This window comes from Ceratosolen solmsi, unplaced genomic scaffold (genome assembly GCF_000503995.2).
Source record: "Ceratosolen solmsi marchali unplaced genomic scaffold, CerSol_1.0 scaffold7, whole genome shotgun sequence".
Lineage (NCBI taxonomy): Eukaryota > Metazoa > Arthropoda > Insecta > Hymenoptera > Agaonidae > Ceratosolen > Ceratosolen solmsi.
This window is the reverse complement of record NW_011948413.1, coordinates 17,241,769-17,252,880: the sequence shown is the minus strand read 5'-3', so window position 1 is coordinate 17,252,880 and position 11,112 is coordinate 17,241,769. Positions and strand designations below refer to the sequence as shown.

Sequence of the window (11,112 nt, the reverse complement as noted above, 5' to 3'; positions counted from 1 at the left end):
CTCAACTTAAGACGTACGCAAACGTACAGTATTATTATAGGATTTATAATACCCATAGCTATTAGCCAATGGGTATGTAAATATAATGATTATTATATTTTTAAGAAACTAAGCATTTGTTTTACAAGTTAATACAGAGCTGTAAAAGAAATAGAATATATTAAATAATAAAATTTAATTATGATTAAAATTAAATTAACATAAGAATATTACATAGAATAATAAAAAACTTGTACATGGTAATACTTAAAATAAGTATTAAGAAAAGTCTATAAATATAAGTTATTTCGGTATTAAAAGTTTATATCGATAATGAGAAAAATAAATATAAAAAATAATATAACTACGTTAAACTAAGTACCATGTGAAAAGAATATATAAACATATGCCAATAGGTTGTTCAAAAATTATCCGTTAATAATTATTGCTTTAATGCAACGTATAAGATAAATTAATAACACTTTTTCATAAAAAAATAATATAAAAAAAAAATAATAAGTAAAATGAATAAATTTTAAAGTACCGAAAGCGTTAGATTTTGTTTATAAAATTGTAATAAAACACTAATTTTAATCAAATATATATAAATTTTATATTTAAATTATATCTTATTTTCGTTAAAATATTTGCTTATATAAGTTGTCTAAGATTTTTGTTTTAAATACTAAATAAACAAAAATAACAAATTTTTAATTTTTACGCAAATAACATTATATAACTAATTGTCCTAATTGTGATGTAGTCTACGCAATAAGATAATACTTTTATTCAGATTTAAATTAAAAATTCTGCCTCACATTTTTTTTGTGCAAAATGTCAAATGTGTGTACTATAACGATGCAGTAACAAATTTTATGAGTTCTTTCAATTCAGTAAATAATTTAATGGGTTTTTATGTGCATTGATAAAGTAAAAGTATTATATCAATGTTTAAATGTAAACATATTTGTTTATATACATCGATATATTGCTTTATATATATAATTCTCTATTTTATCGCATTATTATAATTAAAATAAATTATTTTCAATATATGAAAATTTATATTAAATAATATCTTATACATTTATCTTTATTTGTAATTATTAATTTACATACATTTTATTCTGAACAATATCTAAATATCAAATAGAAATAGAAAACTGTATTACTTTAAAACTTTAGAATTACGAACATCATATTATCAAACTATATTCTAAGTATACATTATAATAATTAAAAAGACTAAATCGATCTATTATAATAAGCAATACAATTTCACAAATTTTTTAAAATAAAATATTTACTCTCTACTATAAAGTAGCACTTCGCACTTAAATTAAACAAACGGTTTTAGAATAATAACTTTTAGACTGATACTGGCATTACTTGTACAATGATGTAATAATACATTCACAGTTTCAACTAACGAATACCTCTCTGGTTCCACATATGTAACTGAACCGTTATGTAAAATCATAACTATCAACGATGCATCATATATAATGATCTTCGAACTAATTAGCTGTAAACGTAGAAGGTAAGGTAGTGGTATCTGTTACGTAGCAGTTAATCTACACACACTTGCAAGCACTATATGCTGTAAAGACGTTAATCAAATGGCAGTTTCATTGGATCTAATTCGATTGATACCTATTTTCCTGTATTAGAAACTGTAATATCTTTACAAAAATTGAAAAAAAGAACAGAAATATTTATTTTCTACATTTTAATTCACCTTACGTATGTTTCATGCATTTATAATTTGTTATTATCATTTATAATTCTATTTATTTAAAAAGAAATAATTTTTAATGCGAATGACCTTTTATAAAATATATTTTAAAGAGTAATTGAAAATTTCTTAAGATTTACTATTCAACTTTCTAGTATGTGAAATCTATATTAAAAAAAAAAAAGGTAGAATTTTTTTATAAATATGCAATATCTTTATTAGTTTGAACATAATTAACCATATTTTCAAATAATCGCTATTACAATAATATATTTAAAACATTAATAGTACTATAATATGATAATTAGAACAATTAATTATTATGTACTAAAAAAAATTATTGATAGTAATGTTTAATTCTAAACAAAATATAATATTTTACCTCTAAATTTCTCAACTATTTAAAAATATGTATCATGTATTTAAACATATGTATATTAAAGATCCAAAAACATTATTACAATTAATAAGTTAAAATGAGTTTACATGTAAAAATAAGCGATAATAATTTAGAAAAAATTTATAAGTATAATAAATTACAACAGACTATTAATTTGAATATCAAATACATATATATATATATATATATATATATATATATATATATATGTGTGTGTGTGTGTGTGTACATATATATATGTATATACAAAGCTAATCCGTTACAAATAATCAATCAAGTATACTACTTAAAAGTATAGTATAGCGAAGTTATTTGTTTAAAACAATTGATTTAAGCATATTTATTTTTTTTTTTAATTTGACATCAAATTTGTATTTTGAAAAAATGTTATTAATGTTATCGGATACTAATATTTCATAGAATGTACTATAGCATAAAAATACATTATCTGTAATTATGTAATTAAATTACTATTACGATTCATATTTCCAAATTTATTCAAATACTATTATTAAATATAATCTAAAAAAGTATGATAATAATAGTTTGTGAAATTTGTAAATTATTTTAGATGTAATTCAAAGTAAATATTTTAAAAGCAATTCGAAAAATATGAACTAATAATATTTATATTATGAGAAAATTAATTATAATATAATATATTAATGTGATTACATTAAGAAGTTTCGCTTTCAGTGTTACGGTTAATCGGAGAACAGAGGTTGGAGTTCCTTACAGAAGTGGTGGATGAAGATTATTATTTTGTTAAGAGCATTGTCACAAATTTTGATAAATAATACTTTAATGGTTATTACAAAAATGTTTACTGGTCAAAGTTTGGCGGTGATATAATAATTTGCCAACTAAAAGAGGTTGAAAAGACTTTGAAAAGGTCAGTGATTCGTTATGCCATCACTATTACGTTGGTGCACTACCTCATATATAATATACTATATAATATGTAAAATATCAAAACCATTAAAGATATTGGGAAGATAATAATAAAATTGGAAAATTAATGTATATATGAATCATTTATTAATGTTTTAAATAATTAAGATAATGTAGATTAAGGGTTTAAAATTTGCCTAATAAAATTTAGATAATAATAAACTTTGGTATATATATCAGGTATTCCTGTAGCACATGGAAGAGAAATTGAAAGCACACCGGCGACTTTCCCATCAATTACAAGTGGGCCACCGCTATCGCCCTGTAAATATTTTATAAAATTAGCTATAATATAATATAATACGTTAAGAATATTTTTTCAAAAAATAATTTAAATAGGCAAGAATATTACTACAAGAATATTACTTAAAGATTAAAATAATTTTGCAACAGCAAATTAATATATATTCATGAATAAAAATTAAAATTCCTCTATAATCAAATAAAATACTATGTAATAATTTAATATATTTACCATGCATGGACCGACTCCTTCCTGATTAACCGCGCAAATTTGACCAACGTGCATTTTAAAATCATAAAGTCTATAACAATAATTTATGGGAAAAATACGCATAAAAGACTTCTGTAAATATTCAGGATAGGTATTTTGTGGATGAGTTATGGCTCCCCATCCCAAAATAACACCAGAATCATCGTCAGCAATATCTCTGTCTGGAAGATCTATTGATTTTTGATAGTCATTGAATTGAATTAATTCTTGCACCTGTAACAAAGAAAAATTTTTTATTTAAAATGTTAAGCGACTAATAAATTAATTAAAAATGATCTTCATTTAATGTCGAAACTGTCTCAAATTTGTAATACCTATCGCTGATTCGAATGATAATCTTAAAAATAATAAATGAACAATGTCAATTGAAATTATTAAATTTATAATAAAAAAATCTTTAATACTATTTTTTCATTTATTAAAAGCTTTGCACCTTAACAATTGCGAGATCATGGCGATCCATCTCTTTCTGACTTTTAACCCCTGTAAATCTAGGATGATAGAAAACTTGATCAATTCTATGTACTTGTCCGTCAGTGGTACTCGTATCAGTTATACCAGTATATATTAAAAAACGATTGTAATTCGTTGAATCATAGAAAAGGCAATGAGCGGCTGTCAGAATATGTTGATTGCTGATTATTGAACCACCACAGGCTATTATATTACTACTGGCATATCTTATCGATGCCATAAATGGATATGTTCTGACATCAGTACCTTGACCCCTAAGGATCCGTTGAATTTTCGCGAATACCCCTAAAACATTATATATATATTAATAACATATTTATATTAAAAAAAAAAAAAAAGGTACGAAAGAGCCAATATTATATATAATGATAATACTAATTCCTTATATTAAAGTATTATTAATAAAGAAATTTTAAAACAATGATAAAAGATTATATTATTTGAATGCTCAGCAATACTCATAACGATTCATTTAAAACTATCCAAATAAAAAAATATGCTTACCGGCAGTGGATAATACAAATAAAAAGATTCCAATTTGAAGCCTCATTTTGACTATTCTAAATAAATTTGTAACACCTACGTTCTTTATATACTTATTACATCAGAAGAATTTAAACCTTTTATACCAATACTTTTTTCTAAAGATTAATGAGTATCTTTAAAAATAATATTAACAAATAGTCGCAATTAATCGAAAATCAAATATTTTCGTAACGATAAGTTAATATATCCATTTGTATTGATACATATTAATTTGTACCTACTCAACGACGATAATTATAATAATGCTTTTTGGAAATATTTTAAAAAGTCTCAACTAGAGGCTTATAGATTTCTTACTTAATTGAATGCGAACCTAATTGAAATCGATAATAAAACAAAACTTTAATAGGCAAGTTTCAAATGTTTTCAAAGCAATTATAGTCACGTCCACATACATTTGGCCAATTTATTTAACTTTATACAATATATAAAATAATACATAATAGAAATATGTAAAATACACTACTTAACATTATTGGAATAATAATGACTACATTTGAAGCAATTAATTCAGCTTCAAAGATATTTAAAAATACATTTAAAACATAAAATGTAAAGGTAATTATTCACATAAATCTTTTTTGTACAACAACAATGAATTTTTAGTATTTCTTGACTTAACTACATATGTTATTAGAAATGAAACTTGAAAATTTTATTCATACTATTATATACATTTATATGATAATTAAATATAATAGGTATTTTTTATTAAATAAGAAATTCGATTTTATGTACAGCATAATGAAACATATATATTTTAATATTACTTATTACAACATTTGAAACTTATTTTTTTATTATTATTAGGCTTACAAAAGCATTTTTAAGCTTATTTACGTTATTCTATTTGATACAATATCTTTATAATTTTTAGTATAAGAAAAGTGTAATGTAATATCAAGCATTCTAGGAAATACTGTTGATAAACTATATTAATTTTATCACCGAAAAAATATTTTCACCGCATAAAAATTTATTTCGTTGTTAAAATTTCCAGGTATTCTCAGGTATTAAATTTATCAAAATAAGAAGTATAATATAGAGATTAGAGAAGGCTACGACTTAAATGTCTTACCACGATTTTTCAAATTTGCGTGCGTATTATAGCTAAAACAATATTTACATTCATCATAAGATTGAGTAAAGATAATTGAATAATCCTTAGTATCTAATTAGCTAATGAACAGTAAGACATTATTAGTTTGTAGATATTAAATTAGAAAATATATCTATTTAAATGTTACAATTATCTCTATGACATATATATTCAAAAAGTTGTACAGTATTTAAGATACATTTTTCTTACTCTACACCATAACTCGTTGTTAATGGAATGTTAATTCCTATTAACTTTGACCTCATAGATGTATAATATATTATATAACGATTTAAAATTCATATTCAGTGTTAAAAATATTAACAAGCCCAGTATCTATTTACTTATTCGAAAAATTCAGAATCTATTTATATTAAGATGTAATAATTGGCCTAATAAAATCAAGATAATAGTAAACATTGGTATAAAAATCAGGTATGCCTTGAGCACATGGCATACTAAATGAAACAACACCAGCAAGCTTTTTGTTAATTACCAATGGACCACCGCTATCACCCTGAAAAGTTTGACAAGGTCAATAATATTTCTAAACGAACAAATTAAATACAACAAAATGTAAATACCATTGTTTAGCGAATATAAGCAGCGAATAAAAGAAAAAAACAGTATGATATGAGTTGGAAAACTTACAATGCACGGTCCGACATTTTCCTTATAATACGCACAAAATTGTCCAACAGCCGTTTCCAAATTATAAATTTCAAAACAGTCCCTTAACGGGTAAATGTACATATAAGCTTTTTGCAATTGCATGGGAAATGTATTGTTTGGATGAGATATGGAACCCCAGCCCAACACATAGCCACTGTCTTCGTCATCTATGTCTCTGTCTGGAAGATCTATCATGTTTTTATTCTGATTAAATACAATCGCATGTTTTATCTGTAGAATAAACCGTTTTTATTAGATGATTTAAGAAATTTCTTTGAGTCATGGATATCATAAGATATCATAAGCATAAAGAATTTTTAAAAAATCGTGAAATTGCCGCTACCTTGACAACTGCAATATCGTGTTGGATCATTTGTTCAATTGTATGTTCCCCGGTGTATGCAGGATGAAAGAAAACTCGAGCGATATCGTGTCCTCCTCTTGAAACAGCATCCATAAAAGTTATTCCCGTGTATACTCTAATGTTACTGTAATCTCCTGATTGAGTGAAAAGACAATGAGCGGCTGTCAGAATATACTGATTGCTGATTATTGAACCCCCGCACACTACTACATTATTTCTGATATATCTAAATGACGCCATAAATGGATATGTTTTTATTCGAGCGTTCTGACCCCCGATGATCCGCAAATCTTTGGTGAAAGAACCTAAAAATTTGCAAACATTCATTAAAATCGATACAACACGTCATCAGAATTTAGACGATTAAACGAAAACTATTATTGCAATTTTTTGAATAAATTATGTTACATACAAATGTGTATATAAGTGTATGCATATATTTAATACAAATCTTTACCAAACAATGCTAAATTAAAAAGAGATTATATATCTACCAATCAGTTTTACAGAGAACATTATTTTTTTTTTAATTTATTAAACAACTAATTGCATACTTTTTATTATTTTATTGTTTTTTCTTTTTTTACAACTTATAGCCATGATAAAAGTTTTTTCCGATTTTATTAAACTTGTTCACGCAGTAATAATAATATCAATGACATCATTTCCATACTTTAAGCAAATTCGAATATAATTTAGATACAAATACTTTATACGTTTTATTATTAATATTTATACTTTATAACTACTTGAATATTTAGTAGCCATTAAATAAATATATATATATATATATATATATATATATATATGTATGTATGTATTTTTAATATGCATTATAGTTATTTGATATAATTTTTTTTCAACATGCTCGTTGAATATAAATTTTTTTCCAAATTATTCTAATATAAAACCAACATTCAGATAGAGAATAGAAAATAATAATTATTTAGCATTAAGAAAAACTGGTTAAAATATTATATTCGATTTCTTGATATAATAATAAACTATAACACAGTTATTAATTATAATATTGCGATTATGATATTGACTTACCGACCGTGTATATTACAAATAAAAAGTCAAGAAATTATCTAATAACTCATTTTCCGTTTGAAATAAATTAATACGTATTTGTTTATGTCTTTTATTAGAGATATATTGAATTAAATTAGATGCAAATTATATACAAATAACTAAATTTATTTAATTCTAATATGAAATCAAAATTTCAATAAACTTTAAATATTCGTCATCGGTTTAAATTTTAACAAATTTCTTATCAATTAGTACATGAGAAATACATTCATGAATTTGACGAAAAAGAAAGTTTTTACAATATCAGTGATTGACTTTGTATTATTTAAAACATTGATCATTACATGTATATACAAATAATATATATAAATATATATATTAATTATCTTTATAAAAATTATAATATTTGTAAGTTAATTTTTCTTGCTCTAACCCTGGATCAGTCACTATAGAAAAAGGAACTCGTGGAGCAATGCAAAGAGACTCAAAGAACGAACGCGTCCCTGACTTACAATTAAATTTAGCAGAAATTTAATAACGAATGGAACTAGTTTTCGACTTGGCCTGAGACATTTGATCAGTTGTTTTTTTTTACGTAATTATCCATGAAACGTTAGTGACTCATTCTCCATACATATTTAACATACAGACAAATCTTTATCTTTATTATTTTTCGAAAGCAACATTAGATAAAAACTTATGTATCATTCATGGCGAAAGTCGAAGAAATTTACTTCAATTTAAAAATAGTAACTAATATCCTCCTTCATTATTCCTAATGAGATATAATTTCCTTAATATAAATATCGATAAATGATGTAATAATTGTTATCTTGAGTCAGATTGACTAGTAAATACTAGTGAATAATAGTAAAATACTGTGGAGTATTCGGCAGATTTGAATCTATTTAATGGTGCATTACAAATCGATATAATTGTAAATTTTTGTGTATGTATCATGTGTACTATGAGCGCATGAACACACAAGTGATGATAAAGATGGGAGTATTCCACCCACAACAAATATATCGCCACCATTGCCCTAGAAAATTATAAGCAATAGTCTTAAACATATTTAAAAATTTTACAACTGCGATTTTCACCATAATCGCTTTAACTAAATATTGAAGAAATCAAGTTTTTTCATATTGTGTCAACAAATATATCGAGTGAAATATTCGGTATATACTAATTGTGACAAGCCATATTAGGAGATATAGTAATTCTCTGTGAAATTATTTGAAATTCAATCAAATATTTAAAGAACTTATTATTCAGACTAATACACATCAAGTGAAAAAAGGATAATTAAAAATTATCAGTAACACCACCGAGTTGAGTATAATAATTTAAATACAAATACTTGCCAGACAGGGTCCAACTCCTTTTTTATTCAATGCGCAAAATTCAGTATCGTGCACAATAAATCTAAACATTTTAGGATAATAGTTTTGTGGAATTACACGCATCGCGGCTTTTTGCATTGTAGTTGGGTATGAGAGCGTCGGATAAGTTGTTGACCCCCATCCCAAAATAAATCCAATCTCATTGTCAATAACATCTCTGTTTCGAATCTTTATGACATTTTGGAATGTATAAAATTCAATTGCTTGATTGAGCTGAAAGATAGGACTGCCGCAAATTGAAAAATATGGAATATATCAAAAATATAGTCCATTGCTTTAATAAGGTTGGATTCAATATTCGTATCGAGAAAATTTGCCACAAAATTTTATCAATATATTATTTTACTCTATTAGTTCCAAGTAATTTACCTTTACAACTGTAATATCATGAAGATACAATTTGTCAAAATTGGATATAGCTGCCTATCCTGAATGAACATATATCTGTTCAGGCACATGCGCAGATCCTACATTCGTTTCAAAGGACATTTTTCCTGCGTAGTCTCTAACAGGATTACTATGAATTGAGAAATCATAAAAAAAACCTGAGCTGTGGTAAGAATGTGATTATTACTTATTATTGCACCACTTCCAATAATATTCGGAAATTGATTGTGTTTAAAATTGGCTATAAATGGATATGATCGCACATCTGCAAAATTCGCGGCCCATAACTCGCACATTTTTTGCGAAGACGCCTATATTAATTTATAATTAGTAAGATATACGAATCATTAATTATGAAAAGGTCGTAGGACAATAAATTAGATGAACATTATTTCGTAGCTCATGTTTGATTTTCAATTATTAATATTTCAAACGATTTCAAAGTTTTAAATATATAATAAATAATATTATGTTGAAATATAAAAGCCATAAAATAATAGCATCTGAGTTTATTAAAAAATTTTCTCTAATACGGATTTTTTTCTGAAACTCTTATAAAATATTATTTATAACTCGAAACTGTTTATTTATCCATTAATCGATTACAATGTTAAAACAGAATAAAGATTCGGTAATTTGTTACAATTTATATTATCGATAATTTTATGCAACAAAATAACGGCTAAATCATATTAACATAATCAATTAAAGAATGAAAAAAATAAACTTACCGATAGTTTGGAGTGCAAATATACAAATTGCAATTAGATATCTCATATTGAATATTCTAAATAAATAGGTAAGAATATATATTTTACCGGTCTTTATATATGTATTACATTAAATTATACTAATACGGAGCTTTTGCTGGAATATATTCAAATAAATCATATTCATTGAATATTATATTATAAAATTATATTGGCAATAAACCGATAATCAAATATTTTTGTAACGATAAGATAATATCTGAACAAAATTTCTTTGAAACATTAGAAAATATTTTAATGACATACTATAAAATTCCTAAAAGTCTTTTATCATGAAATAAAACACATTTACAAGCTTCATACGAACCCTAATTATCTAAGAAATAATAAAATTTTTTGAAAGTTTAATAATATGAAATTATGGCACTTATAGGTTAAACCACGTAAAAATTTCAAACCATTAATAAATTAATTTACATGAAAACATTATATTATACATTACACAATTACAAAATTCTAAACTTTTAAAGTTCGCACGTTCCTAATAACATTGTCGCAAAAGTAAATATTCATATAAAAATCAAGTATGCCTTTAGCACCTGGAATACTGAATAGAAATATATCAGCAATCTTTTTGTTAATTACCAATCGACCGTTATCACTCTCAAAGGTTTGATAAGTTCAGTAATATATACAAAGGAACAAATTGAATACAAAAAAATGTAAATATCATTGTTTAGCGAATAAAAGCAGCGAATAAAAGAAAAAAACAGTATGATATGAGTTGGAAAACTTACAATGCACGGTCCGACATTTTCCTTATAATACGCACAAAATTGT

At 24.6% G+C, this 11,112-nt stretch overlaps 2 protein-coding genes across 2 annotated transcripts; both read right to left on the bottom strand.

Annotated features, from left to right (window-relative positions):
* Positions 1–3,129: 3,129 nt before the first annotated feature.
* Positions 3,130–9,296, bottom strand: LOC105367730 (chymotrypsin-1-like). Its single transcript, XM_011506498.1, has 6 exons — positions 9,233–9,296; positions 6,714–7,039; positions 6,350–6,601; positions 6,195–6,215; positions 3,541–3,798; positions 3,130–3,327 (listed from the first exon to the last, which is right to left on the bottom strand). The coding sequence occupies exons 1-6, from the start codon at positions 9,294–9,296 to the stop codon at positions 3,184–3,186; spliced, it is 1,065 nt and encodes a 354-aa protein (XP_011504800.1). The 3' UTR covers positions 3,130–3,183.
* Positions 3,983–4,623, bottom strand: LOC105367578 (trypsin, alkaline C-like). Its single transcript, XM_011506339.1, has 2 exons — positions 4,558–4,623; positions 3,983–4,338 (listed from the first exon to the last, which is right to left on the bottom strand). The coding sequence occupies exons 1-2, from the start codon at positions 4,601–4,603 to the stop codon at positions 3,998–4,000; spliced, it is 387 nt and encodes a 128-aa protein (XP_011504641.1). The 5' UTR covers positions 4,604–4,623; the 3' UTR covers positions 3,983–3,997.
* Positions 9,297–11,112: the final 1,816 nt, after the last annotated feature.

What these genes read in the sequence shown, in the direction of transcription:
- LOC105367578 (XM_011506339.1), bottom strand. Translation starts at nt 4,603, where the DNA reads ATGAGGCTTCAAATTGGAATCTTTTTATTTGTATTATCCACTGCCG. An exon ending in ATTTGTATTATCCACTGCCG is followed by an intron (nt 4,339 to 4,557) that starts GTAAGCATATTT and finishes ATAATGTTTTAG; the next exon opens with GGGTATTCGCGAAAATTCAA.
- LOC105367730 (XM_011506498.1), bottom strand. Translation starts at nt 9,296, where the DNA reads ATGGGGGTCAACAACTTATCCGACGCTCTCATACCCAACTACAATGCA. An exon ending in AAAATGTCGGACCGTGCATT is followed by an intron (nt 6,216 to 6,349) that starts GTAAGTTTTCCA and finishes CAAACTTTTCAG; the next exon opens with GGTGATAGCGGTGGTCCATT. An exon ending in AAGGAGTCGGTCCATGCATG is followed by an intron (nt 3,328 to 3,540) that starts GTAAATATATTA and finishes AAATATTTACAG; the next exon opens with GGCGATAGCGGTGGCCCACT.